The sequence below is a fragment of the Sminthopsis crassicaudata genome, chromosome 1 (assembly GCF_048593235.1).
Source record: "Sminthopsis crassicaudata isolate SCR6 chromosome 1, ASM4859323v1, whole genome shotgun sequence".
Taxonomy (NCBI): Eukaryota; Metazoa; Chordata; class Mammalia; order Dasyuromorphia; family Dasyuridae; genus Sminthopsis; species Sminthopsis crassicaudata.
Window position 1 is genome coordinate 145,451,584 of NC_133617.1, and position 22,396 is coordinate 145,473,979.

The 22,396-nt window shown below is 36.3% G+C and overlaps 1 protein-coding gene across 1 annotated transcript in view; it reads right to left on the reverse strand.

Annotated features, from left to right (window-relative positions):
* SDC2 (syndecan 2) overlaps window positions 1-21,537 on the reverse strand; it is a 127,361-nt gene extending 105,824 nt beyond the window's left edge. Inside the window, exon 1 of the mRNA XM_074268961.1 lies at window positions 20,769-21,537. Within this exon, the coding sequence (XP_074125062.1) occupies window positions 20,769-20,828 (60 nt within the window). The 5' untranslated portion in view covers window positions 20,829-21,537. The remainder of the gene's footprint in view (window positions 1-20,768) is intronic.
* Window positions 21,538-22,396: the final 859 nt, after the last annotated feature.

Below are 22,396 nucleotides of genomic sequence, written 5' to 3' on the forward strand. Positions count from 1 at the left end.
ATGAATAGTCAGACACACGAAACACAAAACCATACAATATGGTGCCCAGAATCTCTAGTACAAGGTTTTCTCCACCACTAGAGGCTAAGTTACTTAGACAACGAACTTCCATTACCACAACCCTTTCCTCCTTACCATCTTCCCTCTACCCTCCCTAAATCACAAGCCGCAGCAATATTCGAGAGAATGAAGAATGATTTGTCTTCATTCTTCCTGTCATGGGGACAGTCAGAATAAAGGCAAGAATGATTGAGTGTATACATTTCAAGAGTATTGCCTTTTCCAAGGGCTAAGTCATTCATGCAAATCACAGAGCTGAATACTGGAAGCCTCAAAGGGGTTAAATGAGACAATGTGTGAAAATGAAATCAACTAAGATAATGTTTATATATATATATATATATATATATATATATATATATATATATATATATATATATATATATATTTTTTATAGAGAGAGAGAGAGAGAGAGAGAGAGAGAATTTTTCCAACTTTAAAGGGTTGTATAAATGTGAGTTATTATCAATCATGAAGTATTTGAATGTAAGAGCTGCTATGCTAGTGGCTAGATGTATCTATGCTAGATCCAAAGACAAAAAGGTAAAAAGTCCGGTCTTCCAGGAGCTTATATTTTGTTTGAAGACCACATGTACATGTATAAGCCTGTATAAAATAAACACAATGTAACTGGTAGGATGAGGGGGAGAAGCAGCAACAACTAAACAAGTTAGGGGAAAGACCTCAGGAGGAAAATGATTTTTGAATTGAGCTTTGAAAAAGCAAACTAGAACTTTCAAGAGGCAGAAGTGAAGGAGAGTTGGGGGCAGGGGGGGGGAAGAGAGGTTGCATAGGATACAATCTGTGTGCAGAAGCACAAACGGAGATAAGAGATGGAAGGTCATGTTTGAAAAGCATTAAAGTCAGTTTTGCTAGATTTGTGGGGTACATGAAGGAAAGTATCATAATAATTCTAGAACAGTATGTTGGAGTCAGATTGTAAAGAGTTGAAAATATGAGGAATATATATTTCATTCTACAAATGTTAGGGGACATTAAGAGTTTTTCTAAGGGGATAATCCAGATAATATGGCAAGACTTGGGAAATTAACAACAGCTGCGTGAAAAATGGATTGGAAACTGAAAAGGAAAGATTTTAAGCAGGGAAATCAATTGGGAAACTATTGCAATAGTCCAAGTGAGAGTGGACTGATTAGTGATTAGTGGAATGGTCACCAGGAGAATAAATGAGGGATAGCATTCCTCACTTGGTGAGAAGATTCACTTGGAAATAATCAACAAATTGATTTCTGCTACTTATTCTGGTTACAATCCTTTATCATGAATGTTCTATCTATCTGTCTTATCTATCATCTATCTAAATATAGATCTGCCTTATCCTATCTCTCTATCAGTTTATCTACTTTTGTTGTTTAGTCAGATTTCAGTAAAGACTAACTTTTCATGATTCCATTTGGGGTTTTCTTAAAGATACTTCTTTGTCCAGCTCATTTTACAGATGAGGAGACTGAGGCAAATAGAATTTCAATGACTTGTCACATAGCTAGTTTCTGAAGGCATATTTGAACACAATCTTCCTAACCCCTACTCTATCTACTGTGCCACCTTTTTATCACTCTACTTTTTAGAGTTTGATGTCATCTGCACGGCATCATCTTCAAGTAGAAATATACAGAAATATACATTATCTATAGGAAATCTTTTTTTCTTCTGTCTGAACTTTATATTGAAAAGCCAAATATCTTTGACAAGCTCTTATCAACTTGTTTTAGGCTTCCTTTGATATTAATAATCAGAGAATCAAAAGTATCTCAATCATCTCTGTCATTTAAAATGTATGCTTCCTGCAACTTAAAACTATGTCCAAAGGGCTATAAAACTGTGCATACTCTTTGACCCTGCAATGCCACTCCTGAGTCTTTCCCAGAGAGATCACAAAAGAGGGAAAAGGACCCACATGTACAAAGGTCTTTTATAGCAGCTCTTTTTGTAGTGGCAAAAAAATTGGAAATTGAATGGTTGTTCATCAATTGGGGAATAACTAAATAACTTATGGTTTGTGAAAGTAAATTCTATAAGAAATGATGAATAGGTTGATTTCAGAAAAACCTGGAAAGAGTCATATGAACTGATGCCAAGTGATGTGAGAAGAACCAGTAAAACATTATATACAGCAACAGCAAGATTATATAATAAACTCAGCTCTTCTCAGCAATTCAGTGATCCAAGGCAATTCTAATAAACTTTGAAAGGAAAATGCCCTTTGCATCCAGAGGGAAAAGTATGGAGACAATGCAGATTGAAGTATACTATTTTCACCTTTTTTTTTCTTCTTTTTTTCCCCTTTCTCATGATTTTTTTTGGTTCTGATTTTCCCTCCCAACCTAAAAAACAATTTAAAAAAAAAGTGTGCTCCTTGAAGGCAGGGATTGTGTTTTTCCCTTTCTTTACATACAGAATTCAGCACTATGCCTGGCATGTAGCAATAATAAATGGATAATAAATGTTTGCTGTTGTTATTGCTGTTACATCTTTCAAGAAATTTTATATGATTTTGAAATATACACAGAAGATATTTTATTGAAGAGATGAGACTTCAAAAAGATATTTTTCCTACAAATCAAGTTATCTTTATAGTTAAAAACCAAATACAGTAGGATTTTTCTTTTTCTTAAGTTTTTGGTCATCTGTAACTATAATCAATCACAATTATAATGTAGTCAAATTATAGAATATTACTTGTTAAAGGCTGTCTAGTTTGTTTATTTGGAGTATTTTTTTCCTTCAAGACTTCCATCTACATATATCACAAAAATGTGTAGATTATTTTCATCAGTAATTTTATAGAGATGAGAAACTAGGCATACGAGTTGGTATTTAGTTGATTTTTTTCTATGTTGCCTTTTTGTTGTGTTGATACTAAAGTATAAGATTTTTCCCACAAGCATTTGATATGCTTCCCTCATTCAGATTCCTTTAGAGTCAATCCCTCAAGATCTCCCAAATTTTATTTCTTTCAGCAGATTTCCTCTTTATTTATCTGGTCTAATTCAGTTGTTTTTTTCCCATAGTTCTTTTCTCACCTACCTCATGTAACACATTGGAGCTTGTGATAATAAAAGTACAAATATAGGAATAAATGTTATCAAAATATAGACATGTTATGTATTATAGAAATATTGAAAAAAAATTATCTATTTTTCTTTAGCTTCATCTCATCATGTCTTAGAATTTGGTTTGTTTGGGTCTCTTACCAAAGTATGTTTAAACTTTATTTTCCATCTCCTACCTTATACTTTAATAGGCTCAAACATCTTCAGCTAGAAGGGTCATAGAGCTCATCTAGCTTAACCACTTCTTTTTATAGATGAGGAAACTAAAGCTTACTACATGGAAGTGATGCCTGATGTCACATAAATATTAAGTAGCAGAGCTGTAATTTGAATGCAAGTGCAATGTTGCCCCCTCACTTAGAAAATTCTCTGTCAGTATGTCATAGATCACTTTCCAGGTACCAAAAAATGAGCTGCCCAGATTCTTAGCACTCACAAGAAGTTTGAGTTGTTTTTCCATAAAGCATTATGAGTTTCTGTGAATATAAAACCCATACATCCAAAGCATCTATGTGTTCAAATTTTGACTTTTTTTAAAAAAGAAAAAGAAAAAGAAAAAGAAAAAAATTTGATGGGGACGTTCACTCATAAAGCAGTAAACAGCTGGCCTACATACCCCAGTTGTTTCCTGCCTCTAACAGGTGGATACAACTCTTTTCTTAACTGTGAGAAATTAACCTCCTTCTCCCAGCTCTTCCACTCTGCCCCACCTCAAAAGAAAATCCCAGGTTTCCATCTGGTGGAAATGAGAAACCTGAGATATAATAAAGTAGATTGTGTTGGAGATTATGGAGTTGGCACTTAAATGAAGATTAAATACTTACAGACATGATTTTTTAGTACTAAACTCTTTTAACTCTTAGCAGCAACTGTAATCACTTGGTCAAGCTATTAGCAAAGACAGAGAAAGATACAGTTTGAGCTGGACTTTATAGTTATCTGTACTCAGATACAACAATGATCAGGGGAGGAAGAAGAGAAGAGAAAGCCTTCTTGAGAAGGAGAACCCTAAATAAAATCTTAATGCTGTAAAGAAGCTTAAAAGTCAAACCCTGAAATCACATTTTACAAATTAAAAAAAATTATATCCCAGAGGAATGAAGTGACTATAAAAGTTAAACATTATCACTGGGACACAAGAATCCAATTTTCTCAACTCTTAATCCAATGCTCTTTCTATTATACTACAGTGCTATTGATCTTAAACCTATATTTGAGGTGTGAAAGCTAGTGCTACTTTGGAAATGGCATAGAAAAAAAAGGAGAATCCAAATAACCAGGTTGTCCATTTCTTCCCACATCCAGTCTAAAAAATACTACCAGTTAAGTTCACAAATAACAAAATGCAAAAAACAAGAAAAATTCAATTCAGTGAGTACTTAAGTTACTACTATGTACTAAACACTGAGTTCTGGTCTAGGCTTTGCCACATACAAGTTTGGGATCGTAGGATAAAGCATTTAAACTCTCTGCAGTTAAGTCCTCAACTATTAAAAAAAATAGGAATAATAACTTGAACTGCCTACTTCACTTGCACTTGCACTACTGTTGTAAGAATCATGTGAGATAATGGATATAAAGTGTTGTATAAGTTTTAGTGAGAGAAAGTAATCTAAGATTAATAATGGATTATATAATCTGTGAATATTTCATTATATTATGAAAGATTATTTTATATGCTAAGCATTTTCTGTTTTAAAACCTTACTCTGATCTCTTAAAAATGACATAAGAATAATTTTTAAGGGTCATAACAAAACACAATGAATGCTAAAAAAGAAGAATGGGAAATTCCTAGACATTTTTAAAGTGCTTTTATCAATCTTATTAGACCATCAGTAGGACTTTCAACATAATTTTATTCATTCGAAACAGAAAATTTTTGAATAAATAACATTTGCATTGGCTGGATTCAGATTATTTTGCATTTCTATTAAAGGAAAACTGGCACCTAGTATTTTGGGAACATCAACTGTTTTAAATTGCACACTATTTTGATTAGTAATGATGATGATAATATCACTTTATGATTTGCAAAGTACTTTAATAAATATTATCAACAGTCTTAGGTGGTAAATGCTATTATTATCCACTTTTTTTTACAAATGAGGAAATTGAGGCAGATAAAGGCCAAGTGACTTGCCCAGTTTCATATAGATATTGAGTGTCTAAATCTAGATTTGAACTCAAGTCTTCTTCATTCCCGATCTAGAGCTCCATCCATGGCACCCAGGGGCAGCTTAGTAGCGAAATGCATAAAAGGAAAGCCCAGAGTCAGTAGGATTCATTTTTGTGAGTTCAAATCTGACCTCAGACACTTATCAGCTATGTGATCCTGAGTAAGTCATTTAACTGTTTAATTCAGTTTCTTTATCTATAAAATGAGCTAGAGAAGGAAAAGGCAAACCACTCTTATCTTTGCTAACAAAACCCCAAATGGGCTCCTAAAGAGTCAGATATGACTGAAAATAACTGAATAACAACATGCACTGTATTTCCTAGCAACTTTTAAGAAAGCTTTATTATGTATTCTTGTCCATATCATCCATCATATCATTTATACCAGTCACCACTACAGCAGGTAGATTTGTAAGCAACCCACCCATATCCAAGTGATATGTATTCAGCAAATGCTTAATAAATGCTTATTCACAGAATCACAGAATTTGAGAGTTGAAAAAGAGCTTAGCAATCATCTAAGTCCAACTAATTAAAATGAAAGGACATGCCCAGGCAGACAATTGGACAAAGCCTGAGATAGAAATAGGTAATGGCAGTAAAACATACAGGAACTCAGAACAGCACCCTGAAACTTTCCCTCAGTCTGTACTTGCATACCTAATAGCTGTGGGTCCAGTGGAAAATCACAGTCTGAGTTACTCCCTCAGGGCCAAAAACAGAATTTCAGAAAGGGTCTGAAATTGTGCTATGAATTAACATTAGGATCAGTTTTAGAGGTGAAAGAAGGATAGCTATAGGAAAGTGTATATGAGAAGGAAATTCTATTTTGTCTTTTAATTTTTGTTTGTTAATCCTTATAGGCTTATGAGCTAATTTAACAAGAGACTGGATCTATTTAAAAAAAAAAATAATCTGTGGGAATACTTCATGTTTCCTTACAATTTCTCACTCCTCCACCCATAAGGCTGGGGTCTGAAGAATCACAAACTCCCACCTCTACCTCCAGGGTCTTCACCAGGATCCTATGCAGGCCAGAATTTCAGACCTACCTTCTGTCTAACTACTTGAATTCAGGCAAAATAGCACACCTCTTTTTTCACCTTCCCTGCAATATTTAATCTCTGACATTAGGCAACTTTACAAACTGATCTCAAAAAACTATTCTACACTATATAATATGTATAATGGTACTAGATACAAAATATCCTTCAAGGACCATACTTTCATAACCTCAAACATTGAAAAACATATATATGAAGGGTTTATTTGTTGCACTGATATAGCTACAGTCCGGTTATAATAATAAACAATAATATCAAATCTAGATTCCACAACTTCATCAGCTGTTAACAAATTTGCTTTCCAGCTTCAAAATTTTAAGTCGCAAGTTTAAACAAGTAGTTATTTTCTAATATTATCTGCAATAACTTTCCTTAGGTATAGATTTTTAAATCACAATTATTTTTTCTGGGTCAGATAAGGCATTTTCTGTTACTTAATGGGTTGTAAAATGTGCTTCAGACAGTTCTGCTCTCAAAGTAGATATGTGATCAAAGGAAATTACAAATAGGTTGCAAGTAAGAACTAATGATAACTCGGGAAGTTTTAGTGGTCATAGTAGCCTAAAGCAATTCCCTTTTCCCTGCTATAACAGGAAACCAACTAAAGAATACTGTTAGTTATGTGAATTCAACAAAGGCAGGGATGCTTAACACTTCCTATTTTACAAATGTAGTATTTTGAGTGCAAGATGAACATCCTTAAGACATCTGTTACTTAAACACAATTAGTGGACTTAAGAGTTACTGAAAACAAACTTTCCAGGCAAGTAAATACACCATTTCTCTGTTCAAAATATAAAATCCATCAAAAATCTAATAAGCTAACAAAAATACTTTAGTAAAACTATACTAAGAAGACAAGAATCTTTTATTGAACCAGAGCAAACAATCCTTTACAAAGTGAAAATGTTTTGATATTTCAAAAACCATTCACAAATACATTTCATTCATACTCAGAGCCTTTTATCCTAAGAACTCAAAAGAACCTAGAGAATAGTGTAATGCTCAAATTCACAGTTATAGAGAAGGGTCAAAGGACAAAGTGCAAGAAGAGCCAAAGTATAAAGAGTACAAAGGGGGTGGGGAGAGGAAGAATTTCAAATTCAGCAGTTAGAAAAGAAGATGGTATTCAGGCAGATAATCACCTAAGTAAATGATGATGATGATAGCTAATATTCAGATCCATTCAATCATTCATTTAAAATTTGCAAAGAAAGGTTTTATAAATATTAATTCTTTCATCTTCTCAACAAATTTGGAATTTAGTGATAATTATCCTCATTTTTACTAAAACAGAGGTAAGCAGAGGCTAAGTGATTTTCTCAGTCATAAGGTTAGTTAAGCATCTGAAGCTGGATTTGAATTCAGATCTTCCTAATGCTTCCAGGAGTCTAGCCATAGTTTACAGCTGCTTACATAATCCCACTTTAATAAAATAACACTATTCCACTTTGGAGATCATATGCAATAGCTGGTACTTAACAGCTACAGAACTATGCAAAAAGAATTCAACTACTTGGGATTAAGAATCATGCAGGGGGGTTGCTGGGTGGCAGCTGGGTGGTGCAGTGGATAGAGTACCAACCCTGAAGTCATGAGGACCTGAGTTCAAATCTGGCCTAAGACACTTACCACTTCGTAGCTGTGTGACTCTGGGCAAGTCACTTAACCCCAATTGCTTCAGAAAAAAAATTATGCAAGGAATAATAATGAGACACATATAAATAATAAGATACATAACACACTACATATGAGACTATATAGGAAAAACAGCAGGGGAAATTTGTCAAAGAAAAATACAATAGGAAAAGACAGAATGATCACAGAATAAGATCCAGGGCTTTCCAATGAGCTGGCACATTTGGGAAAGACAGAAATCAAGTTAACACAGGACAGGCAAAACATGAATGGATAGCAAACTATATACTAAAAGGAATAGCCACATTAGCCTATAAGCATTTATTAAGTGAAGGATGATGCAAGATTAAGATGTGATGGAGGGGTGGGGAAGAGACATAAAAAAGTCTTCTACATCTAGTATGTTTTTATTTCCTAGTATATCTAGGATGTTATTTCCTCCATTAGACTCTTAGCTTCTTGAAGTCAAGGATAGTTTTGCCTTTCTCTGTATCATCAGTTTGTTAAGTACTTAATAAATATTTGTTGATTGAAAGGAAAATTTAAGGAGGGAGGGATTATTTGGATTGACAGGAAAGAATGGGGACGATGGAGTGGAGATAACAAAGGTTTCATGGAAGAAGCTATACTTGAGCTGGGTCTAAGAGAAAAGAAACATTTGATCAGGCAGAAATATTACAGGGCCGGCAGTCTAGGTGGGGGGAAAGTAAATGAATGTGAAGAGATGTGCATAAAATATGTAGGACTAGGCCAGATGACAAGTAGTACAGATGGTCTGGAATATGCAATGTGTGGTTGAGAGTTATTTTAAGTAAAGACAGGTTAGGTGAAGAGCCTTAAGTAAATGCCAGATTAAGGAGACAATGGGGAGTCATTGAAGGTGGAATGACATAGTCAGATCATAGATCATATGTAAATATATATACATACATATATACATATATACCAATAATTTTTAAAGGCAATAGAATATTGTGCTAAGAACCTCTCCCTTTGGTAGTAAACTTAAAATGATCTCTCAGGGCCGTGACTTTATCAACAAATTTCTGAAAATGATTCAACTTTTAAATGTACTTACAAAGTTTCTACTGCAAAAATTCAGCACCAACTTGAACCTTTTGCAGAAAATGTTTTCATTCCTCTATCAAAACCAGAATGAAAAAGTTTTAAGGAAAAGGCCCCATCTAAGACATTCCCTTACAGTGGTTTTCCAACAAAGGTATGACTGTACCTTTAACTAATCCCAAATGTTTCAGTCCCTTTGAAAATTAAATACAAAAGTACCAGAAGTTATTTAAATATTTACCACAATGCTATGTAAACAGTTTGCAAAACTTATTCTTTGAATGAACCAGAGATACAGAAGTGTGTACGTGTATATATTTTACATAAATATATAGACAGATACATATGTAAAATCTGTAATATATGTGAATGTATGCACACATGTGTGTATATGTATATCACACCTTGCTATAGTAGGTTTTTTTCAAATGTGACTTTGGGAATAGAAATGTAATATAAACTTTAATCAAGAATGAGTTAATAGAATGATTTCCCATTTGCCAAACCTGTATAGGCTCTTTACCTCCCTTATAGAAACCAACTTGTTCTAAGTATAGAGTGAAGATCTGAATGGTGGTCTCTTTCAAATCAGAGAAGTTATAGAATAGACATCAATTTGTATCAGTAGTAGAAATTTCCTCATCTAATAGTTCCCTTTCCTAGTGGACTTTATAGGTCTCTATCCTTATACCTTCTTCAACTTATTTTAAACTTGGTTCTAAACTTATTCTAAAATTGGTTTCTAAAGAGTGAAAATATGATCTATGGTACTTTTATATCTAGAAGACAACTTTTCCTACCTTCCAATTTCTTTCTTTCTTCTTTCTGTAACTTTTTTGAGGCAATAGGGGTTAAGTGACTTGCCCAGGATCACACAACTAGTAGGTAGTCAAGGTTGCATTTGAACTCAGATCTTCCGGATTCCAGTTCTAGTGCATTATCTAATTGCCACATTTCCTCAACAGACAACATGGAAATTCATAAGTGTGGCTAGAATCTAAGAGTCATGGAAGTATAATGTGTAATCAGCATAGAGACAAGTTGGGTTCAAACAGTAAAAGGCTTAAAATGCTAAAGAAAAGATTGTATTTTATCATAGAGATGACAGAGAAACACTAAGGCTTAAAGCAGGGGAGTGCCTTGGTCAGATGGAATATCAGATAGCTGTGTGCATTAGAGAGAAGAGAACCTGGATAGAGGGAGAACAAACAGGAGGCCATTACAACAGTCCAAGATGATGGTGATAAGGGCCTGAATTAGGATGATTGCAATATTAATAGAAAAAAGAGAATGGATATGAGAGACATTTTGGAAGTATCGTAGACAAATCTTGGTAATTGATTACATCTTGGAGGTGGGGTGAGAAGGAAGAGCTAAGGATTACTCTTCAACCAAGGAATTTATTGCTGGGTAAAAACTGTAAGATGTAGAGTAGGAAAAGCAAGGATGGATAGATAGCAGATGATCTGGAAAGATCTGGTGGAGTTTAGTGGGTTGCAAATGCAATATGAGGAAATGATAACTATGGTAGACAAAAAGAGCTAATGCAGTCTTAGCTTCTATTAAGAGGGTTATGGCTTCCAAGAATAAGGAAGTGGGAATCTTTGTTTTAAACTATATCTGGAGTTCTGCACAGTTTAGAGAAGGCATGAGATGGGATAGCTATCTCCAAGCATTCTGAAGAACTCTCTTATCAGATTTGTTTTGTTTAGCCCCAGATAGCGGAAATGGAGCAATATAGTGAAAGGTATAAAGGAAGCAAGTATAGGCTTGATATCAGGGAAAACTTCCTAATAATTAGAAAGTGATAGGTTCCTCCTCTGTGGAGGTTCCCAAGCAGAATTCTTCTAGGGCAGAGACTGTCTTGCAATGTCTTTGTCTTCCCAGAGTTTAGCACAGATCCTTAGCACAATAATCAGGGGCTTGATGTTTGAGTCCCTGATAATTATTACAGAATTTCTTCATTTATGGGTTGGACCAATCCAATAGCAAAAAATCTAAGTTTCTTATAGGAAAACATTTGATACATACTTTAAATATCACCTCAGGATTCTTATTTTACACATATTATGTGTTTCCTTATAAGATGTACTCTAGCTAGTAAATCTACTTGTGATGACAGTCTCATCCATTGTTGAAAAACTTAATTTCCAACTGTTGCTGAGTGAAATGAGCAGAACCAGAAGATCACTATACACTTCAACAACAATGCTGTATGTAGATGTATTCTGATGGAAGTGGAAATCTTCAACATAAAGAAGATCCAACTCACTTCCAGTTGATCAATGATGGACAGAAATAACTATACCCAGAGAAGGAACACTGGGAAGCGAATGTAAATTGTTAGCACTACTGTCTATGTACCCAGGTTACTTATACCTTCGGAAGATAATAATTAATGTGCAACAAGAAAATGGTTATATTGTAACACATGTAAAATGTATGGGCTTACCTGCCATCGGGGGGAGGGAGTGGAGGGAGGAAGGGGATAATTTGGAAAAATGAATAAAAAAAAAAAAAAAGAAAAACTTGATTTCAAAATAATTGAGAATGCAGAAGATCTGAGAATGCAAATTTCTATCATTTTCATTCCCAGTCTGTACTCTATTAGAGTATTCTTGAGACCAAGAGTTTTAAGTTTGCTAGGATTCTTTTTGGGAATCCAAGAGCCCAAAGTTATTATAACATAATAAACTATTTAGAGAAGGGAGATAGATGGTTCATTCAGGTGCACTTTCTTCTGTTATCATTTGGCCATTCTGTTTTTCATCAACTTTTTTTTCTTTTCTTTTTGGCTAGTGGAATGGGGGAGGGAAAAAATTAAATCTCTCCAATTCAAGTATAAAATCCTAATTCCTGAATCACACTAACCTAAGGAATTGCACATGCATTTTTTCTGGAAAAATAGTCCCCTGTTTTACAACTTCAGTTAATTATAGGCTTTGACTATTCTGCTTCTTTGGTAACTTTGAGTAGATATGTATATGTCTAGGTCAAATATGTTTGAGGGAAATTATCAATAATAACTGATATTTATGTAGTACTTTAGGAAGTCCAAAAAAGTGCTTTGTATACTTTTAGGTGATCCGAGTTTCACAAAAAAGATGAAGAAATGGAAGAAAGCAGAGGTGTAGGGGTTCCCCCTAAGTCATAGCTAATAAATATAAGAAGATTCCAGATACCATGTCCAGAATGCTACCTATTCAATTCAATAAACATTTATTAAGTACCTACTATGTGCCAAGCATAGTACTACTACATCACATTGCCTTTCATCTGATACCTAATTTATACTTTTAACAAGCTATATACTTTTGAAAAATATGTCAAGATTATCATCAATTACCCTATATTAAGAATTAGTAGTAGTTCCCAATTTTCCATATTCTGTTTCAAAAGGCACATGAATGGGATCCTATGAGAAAATTTCAATGTCTATGAATTGTCCAGGAATAGCTATGTAACTTTGGGCAAAAACCAATTTCTTTGAGTGTTCCATTTTCTCATCCGTAATTTGGCTTAAAACTTAGTATTCTTTCCCAAATCACCTTTAATTAATCTGTTTGTCTATATTTCCTGGTCAATCAAGAGAGGCTGAAGCATGGCACAGTCCCTGACCCTAGTGTCAGACAATCTGGGTTCAAATTCAGTCTTTAATACTTATGGCCTCCATGTCCCTATGCGTCAATTTCTAGAGGATTTAAATTTTTGTTCTTGTTGTTCAGTCATTTTCAATTGTGTCTAACTCTCTATGACCCCATTTGGGATTTTCTTATCAAAGATTCCAGAGTGCTTTGCCAATTCCTTCTCTAGCTCATTTTACAGATGAGGAAACAGAGTCAAATGGGGTTAAGTGATTTGCCCAAAGTGACATTAATAGGAAGTGTCCAAGGCCAGATTTGAACTCAAGAAGATGACACTTCCTGGGGCTAGGTCCCCTCTAGGTCTCAAGTTCCAAGTAAATATTAAATCACTCTCCAAAAAAAGAAGTAGGAATTGAAGTGTTCTACAACTCCATCTTCTCTTATCTTTGTGGAAACATTACAAGCAATTGTCCTGTTTCTTTTTTTCCCCCTTGTGTTTACTTTGTATTATCCTTGGCATTTAGTTCCACTCAGCTCCTCCTATGCTTTGGCATTCCCAGCATTATTTTTGCATCAACCCTCAGTGACCTCCTCTTGCTTCTATATTCTCTGCAAGTTTTTCTAAAATTTGAGTCGGTCAATAAACTTCCTGTAGAATCACATCAGTCTCCTTAAACTAGTTGCACCTTTTCTTCCTCATTTGAATAATTTTTATGTGTTGTTTCAGAATTTCATTCTTTAGAGCATTTCACCTATCTTTAGCTAAGTGGGTCTTAAAAGAAAAGTCATGATCATCTGCAGGGCCCCTAGACTCTAAGAACCATGGAACCTTACTGTCTCACTTGGAGCAGAAACTTTCCATGTTTCTTCCCCCTCTCTTATTAGAATATAAGCTCCCTGAGAGTAGGGACTGCCTGTCTTTTTCATTTGTGTCCTGGAGATTTAGCATAGTGTAGCACATAGTAAATGCTTCATAAATGCTCTATCCATTCAACTTCTTTTATTAGGACATGGGATTCTAGACACCTGTTTTCTGAACATTTTGAAAATCCATTGAATTAGTTCTCAGAAAGGATACACATTGTTACCCTGGTAGCTCCATCTCATCTAAGCTCAAACTTTAAAGTGGTAGAGTCATACCCTCCCATATTTTAGCAACTTTTACTTCAGTGAATGACCCTTCCTTATTGGTCAAAATCAAGCCCAGACTAGATCCTATTATTTCTTCATTCACCTTCTGAAACATCAAATTATTAGCACAGCAAGTCAAAAATTCCTCAATTCTTGTTTTTAGCAGAACAGATGAAACAAAACCTCCAATAGATGAAATAAGAGACTTGATCCCTGCCCTCAGAAAATTCATAGTTTAGGAAGATAAGATATATACACAAATAAATAATACAAAATACCTAACAGAAAGGCAACATGCTCTGAGAGTCTGCTTTTCTGAAAAAAAGGTTACTTTTTAATTATAGGAGTAGGGTGAGGGAGGCAACTCTTGAGCTGGATCCTGAATAACTAATAGGATTTCAAACTGAAGAAGGAAGGAGAAGGGTGTGGGTAGGAGGGCCAAAGGAATGGAGAGAGTGAAGTGCAGGCAATGGGCTAAAAGTCAAGTAGTGGTACAGGGAAAGTATCCTCTTATGGGTGCAAATGATATTTCAGAGAAAGAATCTAAACACTAAATTTACCATTTTATGATTGTTGCATATCTGTCATAGTCACTCTTTACTAGTTTTATAACCAAAAGCAAGATTATGGAAAAGACAGTAACAACAAAAGTATTTTGTGAAAAACATAGTTACTATATACTACTGTGATTTTCATGAAATATAGTTAATAGATGCAATATTTGGGAAAGGAAATACGAATTCACAGCTTCTCCCTTGTAACTTGATATCAAGCCTGGAGTACACATTCACAAAGTTGGCCTTCACATGTCACAGTGCATAATACACTGTTTCATTTCACTGGTACCACACAGTGAAGAACTTCTGAGCTTCCCACCCCCACTCCACAGTCCTATCTATTCTTTGTGTGCAACTTAGAGGTTTAAGAAAATCATACATGTATGCTCTAAATCAGTGGCGTCCAATAAAATTAGAAACTGATCTCTGCATATTGAGCTGCATGTTGATTTAGACAACTAAAGAATACTGTCTTGTATTGTATTGTTATTTATTTTATTAAACATTTCCCAAATATATTGGGCATTAACAATACCTTGAAGGTTATAGGGAGGGGGTTCTCAAACTTTTGGTCTCAAGATTTCTTTACACTATTAAAAATTGTTGAAGACTCCCCACACCAAGAATTCTTCTGCATATGGATTATATCTATCAATATTTGTCATTAAAAATAATAAAATCTTGGAATTATTATGAAAATATTTTTGACTGTTATAGATCCCTCCCTAACAGGAACCACATTTTAAGAGTGACTAGTCTAAATTTTGAAGTCTTTTCTACTTAATAAGCTCTTCCTTTAAATCTTCTCACAGATTTTAACTTTACCTTAGTCACTTTAATTATCAAAATTAGGTATATTTTAGCATCAGGACCTGAACTTCATTTATCCAAAAGGGGAGATTTTATGCATTTCTACTACTACTAAAAATAACAAAAACAAATTTAAAAATTCATCACTAATTCCCAAACTCTTCCCACCCCGTTTCAAGTACTTTAAAAAATATATCATTACAACTCTTTATTCAAAAATTAATAGTAAATTTACTGGAAAGCATTTAGAGATTCTTATATCAAATGAGGTCTGTTTTCTGTTTCATATCCTGTGAAACCCAGTCTATTTAAGGTAAAGAACTTCCAAAAACCATATAACCAAATTCTATGGAAGTGACATCACTAATATCTACACACTCATTCTTACAGCCCTGGATCATGTCTTGTATCCATATATCCATCATTCAAATAACAAAATATCTATTGAACATTTGGGGAACAGATATGGGAATACAGACCAAGAGATTATAAACTTCAGGGAATCTATGATTTTGTTTAAGAGAAGATTCATACAATTTCTATGGGGTTTTCCTGTTTGAAATCCCATTTCTCCTATCATCTTGATCTCAAAGTTGGAAGAGTGCTTTGACATTCATCTAGCCCAGCCTCTTCACTTAATGAAGAAACTGAAGCTGAAATCGAGAAGTAGCTTGCTCAAGGTCATAGACAAAAAGAGTTGATGCCAAAGCCAGGAATATTACCAAACTGCATTATCAACTTGGTGTTAAATTGTTTAAATGCTGTACAATCCTGAAAAGGAGATTAGTGAGTGTTCGCATGATCATAGGCTTAAGAGTTGGACCTTAAAGATCTTGTAGTTCAACCTCTCATATTATGGATGAAGAAGCTAAGGCCTTAAGAAGAGGGCTTTTTCAAGGTCACACAACTGGAATGTAGCAGAGGCAAAGACCATTCTTTTATTAATGGTCTTTGCCTCTGCTACATGAGAATTTTGTGTTTGTGTTTATCTACATAATTTGACACTTCATAAATTATTTCCTATGTCATAGAAGTTATTGGATTTTAAGATATTAAAATGTTTTACTAAGAGAACATACAGATTATTTTCACCTAGGTGCTATATTTGGTGAACATAAAGAATAAGGAGAAGTCTGGAGGTGATAGAAAACACAAATATATTGATACATGCATGTAAAATACACATACACACATATCTTATATATACCATGTATCATATATATAAATATGTGGTATATATTAAAAAAAGGAGGGGGACAATATATACACACATACAATATGTATTGTTTTTCTCAGTCTTGGTTCATCACCAATTGATATTTATCAAAAACTGCAATGAGCTTACTTAGATAACCTAAGAATTTGCTCACCCCAGGCAATCTAAAGACCTATTAGTCTGTCTCACACCCTGAATAATCTCTTTGAGATTTCAGAGTCCTCTGGTAAAGTTGCCCAAATTTCAAAACTGTTTAATAGGCTATTTGTATCTCAGAGTCTATGTCATCAAGGGAATAGACAGGCCTATAATTGTATTTTTCTTTCTGAAACAATTTTGTTGTAGTTGTTATGGGCAGTATATTTAAATTATATCTTAAGATATAATTTTCTAGATCTGGTAAGACATACTAAAGCAGAGAGAAGAACTAAATAATATTCCTGAAATCTTTTCCAACCTTCAGATACTACAGAATGTCACACACAATCCTCACATTTCCCAGAACAAGCTTGACTATTACCAGAGAATGATGGGCACCATCAAACCTTGCTATAAAAAGGTCTTAAGAGGTGGTCAATCAGAAATGCATGATCAATTCCCTTCTGTGACTTATCTACCTTTAGAGCATGGGTTTTTAACTTAGGATAATGAATAGATTCCAGGTCATCAATGAACTTATCTGGGGGGAAAAGTATATCTTCTGTTCAATTTAATTTATTTCCTTTCAATTCCTATGTATTTTATTTTATGCCTTCAAAAGCATCATTCTGAGAAGGCGCCCATAGATTTCACTTACATGGGTCTCTGAAACAAAAAAAAAAAAAAAATTAATCAAGAATTTCTGGTTTTAGAGAGACCTCCTTTTTGAAGGTTGTCTGCCTGTTTCTACTATTTGTATCAAGCTTCTTACAAAAGTAATTTGTCCATCTGAGGGAATAGCCAAAAGGCTATGGGTCTCCAATTTTATTTTTCCTTCTAAAACAAACTCTTAAAATCTATTCCTTGTGGATTAAACTGAGAAGTAAAACATGAGCTCAAACTGCTTGACAGTTTCTTTTTTGAGTACACAGAGTTCTAAACATGTGTATAAATTCTTCCATTTCAAAGCAGATTTCTGTATTTTCCTAAAGTAAACATCTTTCAGCTCAAATTATATGTTTATAGCAGTCTGTAATATATTTCTTCTAAAGGCAGCCACATGGAAAGGGAGAAGCAGCAGCGTAGTCAGTCACATTCCATACTCTCTCTCCCCATGGTGCTCCAGAAGAAAAGCATGAATGTAGCATGGCAAACTGGATTTCACTAGGAAGCCACTTACTGCTCCACTTCTAATCAACCTATAAAGTTAGACATTCTATTTCCTTCTCCCATTGCTTTGAAACATGTACAAAAGCTTCCTCCCTCTACCTTTTCCAGGCCAAATCTAAAATTTAATACTTCACTAACTGCTCAGATACTTTTCAAAGGAAGAATATAGTTTTAAACATTAAAAAAAAAAATCACTTTTTAAATCTCAGAAAAAACAGTTGCAGCTTCCCGATCAAAAACCAAAGTTCTGTGACTGGTAAAGGTTCAAAAGAAATAACCTTTCAAATCCATCATCTTCCTGGATGTTCAGTGTTTATACAAAGAGAACAGAAGACTTGAAAATAATTGAAATTGAGTATTTGGCCATTTGGGGTTTTGAAACTGAGTTTCTAAGAAACACTGACTCACCAACCAACAAAGAAAGGCTCTTTGCTACAGTCTCTGTGTTGACATTTAAAGAATATCTAATTGCCCTTTTGGATAATATTCCAATAACTTAAAATCCTGTTTATCACAATGCAGTAGCTCATTCTAACATAAAATTCCTATTCAAGTAAATATGTTTATAAATGTTAAAAACCTAAATGTGGGGAGATAGGTAAGTAGTTGACAAAACACACACACACACACACATACACATATTCTTGTTAAAACAAGAGCCCAGTAAGAAAAGTAATGTCCAAATGTTCACGTTCTAGAATCCTGAGAATGGAACTTTTCCCAGAACGATCTCAGAAGCAAAAAGGTCCTCTTGAAACGCCCTTCTGTTTTGAAAGGTTCCCTCTCTAAGACAATTCTAATAAAGGAATGCTTGTTTCCCCTTTCTAGATACTTTATTTTAGAGAGCTAAGGAAGCTTGGAATGTTTCTCTGGAGTAAACAACGGGACACCATCAGAGCTCTCTGTGTAAAAGCATGATAAAAGTTCATAACTGGCTGCAAGATTGCTTCGCTGAAAACAGACTAAACCTTCAATCCACAAAAGGAAAATCCAAACAAGGCTTAGTTAGGGTGCACCATCAACTCCCAAACAACCACATAATCCTTATGTTTTATATATGAAGCATATCTTTCTAATTCTGTATTATATGAAGTACACTTTTCTACTGTAAAGTCGAAGTGACTACTTCACGGAGAGAATCCCACAATGATTAATAGTGTCTAAGTTTATCTTCATTTTACTCTACTATTCACCAACCAGAGACATTTCTCCATTGCAAATTCTAGCACTCTCAATCCGGGAGGAAGAAAAAAAAATTTTTTTTTTTTTTTTTTTAATGCTACACAGAGATCATTTACTTACTATGTGTGTATGTGAAGAGTAACCACAAGATGACTTAATTTTCCTTGAAAGTGACAGCTCATTTAATTTAAAAGGCCAAATTGGGGGTGGGATGCTGGAATTCAGGGGATGGGGGAGGTGGAATCAAGGGGCATGGAACACACCAGCAAAACAAAACCTCAGCCTAGGAAGACCTTCAACCGCTCAGGCCCCCAGGAGTTTGCTCAGCGACGAAGTCAGCTGTGATTGCTTCCATTCAGGGAGACAATGCTCCGCCGCAGCAGCACCAGGCTAGAGAGGAGGCAGTTCTCTTTAGAGGGCGCCCATTGGGTGATTTCGGGAAAACGTTTACAGCCCCCAGAAACAGAGTCGTAGTCAACTAGCAACCAAATTCCTCCTCCTCTGGGGCAAGGGCGGGGGAGGAGGACGAAGTGGCGCCAACACAGTAACTACCTAAGAGAGACCCAAAACCTTCCCCCACGTCAATTAAGCCCCGAGGTCTTATTCAGGCAACTCACGCCAGGAGGGCGAGTTTGGCCAAGTAGAAGAATTGCCTTCTACTATGGGGGAGACACCCCAAAGCTCATCAGAGGCTTCCAAAGAAATAACGAAAGCCAGCCCTCCGCTTTGCTTTCAAATCTCGTCTAGCTCCTGAGACTCCCCGAAAAACTCATTGTTTCTCTCTCTCTCTCTCTCTCTCTCTCTCTCTCTCTCTCTCTCTCTCTCTCTCTCTCTCTCTCTCTCTCTCTCTCTCTCTCTCTCTCTCTCTCTCTGTGTGTGTCTGTCTGGTTGTCTGTCTCTCATGTCTCATGTGTGTGTGAGAAAAAGGCTCTTTTACATATACAAGCACTAGATCTCTCTTTGGGTGCGGGCTCCTTCAGATTTGCAGGCAAGCTCTAGCCTCTGTGGCCCTTCGCCTGCGCCCCCCCTCGGGCAGCCTTTTCCTTTGGAATGGCCTTTTTTTGAACAAGTCCTTGGACAATACAAAAAAACAACGACCAAAAAGTAACTTAATAAATAAACTTTGGCAAACTTCTCTTTGTAAGCACAAATAGGATTCTTTAGGTCTGGGGAAATCTCTCCGCCACTTGCACCAGCATTCAGAAAAACGGAGGAAGGGGAGCTGGCAAGGGGGAAAGAGACCCCAAAGTTTTGAGAGCCGCTCTCTCCTAAGTTAGGGCTCCCATGCTGGGAAGGCAGCAGCTAACAAGGGAGCTGAGAGCACACCCTGCGCCCAGCGTGGACCTCTAGCACCTTCTCCCCGGACTCCTGCTACAACTACTGCGTCTCCCCTCTTCTAGTGCCCAATATTCTCCCAGTCATAAAGGAAGACGATCAACTCGATACCAAAGTTGAGAATGACTTCAGGGGCCTCTATAGCTCAAAAGGCTGCGGCTCTGGTGCTACCCATCCCCAGGGAAGCCAAAAAAAGAAACGCTTTGGGCTCTGTGTGTATGCGTGTGTGCATTTCTTTTCCCTCGGGTAAAAAGGCGGAGGGGGAGGGAAGGTGTACATTCTCTCCCGGAACCCGAGCAAGAATATCGGGGTTCCGCTGGATTCTTCAGGATGGGATTCTTAAGATACACGGTGGACAGGCGAGATAGCTGTAGCAACCCACTGTCCAGAAGATTCCCTCTGAGTCGGGAGTCCTGAATGCAATCTTTCTCCAGAAAAGCAGAAAATCCGGGGGATATACGTAACACACACACACACACACACACACACACACACACACACACACACACACACACACACGTCCTTCCACCATCATTGACCCAACCTCTCGAATTCGTGTAAACTCACCGACTCCCCGGACACACAGGCCACCAAGCCAAAGGTAAGCAGTATCCACACGCGCCGCATAATTCCCGGGGGACCAGCTGCTCCCAGTCAAGCACGAACAACCCGAGGCGCTTCCGCCGCTCTCAACCCAGTGGGGAAGAAATGACAACCACCAGCCCTCCTTCTGTTTCCGACTACTGCCTGTCCTAAAGCCGAAGAGTGCCGGGATAGCAGCGGCAATAGCAGCAGTGGCAGTGGGAGCTCCTGAAGGTTCAGCTTCCTCCTCTTTCTGCTCTTTCTCCTTCTTCTTCTTCTTCTTCTCCTTCTCCAACTGCTGCTGCTGCTTGCTGCCGCGGTCTTTGCTGTTCCGCTTCTCTCACTTGTTGGTTTCTGGACTCCCAGAACAGATCGCGAATGGTTCTGAGCTTTTTTTTTTTTCTTTATCAGTGATGGTAGTTTTCAGCTTCTCCAAGTACTCTCCCTCGCCTTTGGTTTAGCTTTCCCCTTCTTTTAATCAATAAATTAATAGTTATAATAATAATAATATCGTTCGAGCCAAAGTTTTGGAGGGTGGTCGAGTTAAGCAGGCGAGGAGCCTATTCAGCTGAAGCACCCGGAGTATATGGAGAGATGTGCGTCCTGGTCCCTGCTTGTTGCTGCTACAGCTGTGCTCCTCCTCCTCCTCCTCCTCCTTCTCCTCCTTCTCTAGTCCTTCTCCTCCTCCTCTTTTACTCCTTCCCTCCCTCCCTCCCGGAGTCCGTCTCTCCTTTCTCCTCCGTGTGTCTGTGTGAGAAAAGACAGCAGTGCGACTCCTAGTTAAATTCGAGAAATTCCTACAGGGTTACAACTGAGATTGGCAGCTTATCCCACCAGTGGAAGCAGTAGAGTGCCAGGTTGCAGCCCTCTGGTTTTCTCTTCCACAAACCAAAGCCACTAAATTCCTCTCTCCTTCTCTTGTCTTTCTTCTCCATGTCACACCCCCAACAAACGGAAAAATATCTGATACTACCCTACAAGGTGATGAGGAAAAGTATTAAACATATTTTGCTTTGAACTTGTGAGAATTACACTAATACTAAAAGACGAACTTTAATTTTGCAAATAAAGTTATTAATCCCTTCGGCCCATTTAAAAAATACATTTTTATTGATAAGTTTATTGATAAATCCGGACTCTAAAATGCAACTCCCCCCTCTTAGGGAACTCTTAATTTTTTTAAAGTATAGATCAGGTGCCAACTTTTAACTGATCACCCCAGTAATTAGCACTCTACCTTTTGAAATTATTTGGCATTCATTTGGGAGGGGAGGGAGAAGGGCTGGGGAAGGGGTGTTGTTGATAGTGGTAGTGATTTGGGGGTTTTTGTTCCAGGAATGTAATTAATCCTTAAAAGCTTTTCCTGGAATGTGGAGGATTTAAATGATTTGGCAAATATATGGAAAAAGGAGAATTTGTACTTATATCTTCCTAACCGGAAAATCAGGAAATTATTACTTATGCCAGGGTTGTCCCTATTTAAATATCCCTTTTAAAAATTCTTTGTAATATAGAAGGCCATATTTTTAGAGTGGAAGTTACATTGAAGACCATCTATACAAATCTCTCTTTTTACAGATGAGGAATTTTGTATATATACTTTTCCCCCTAGT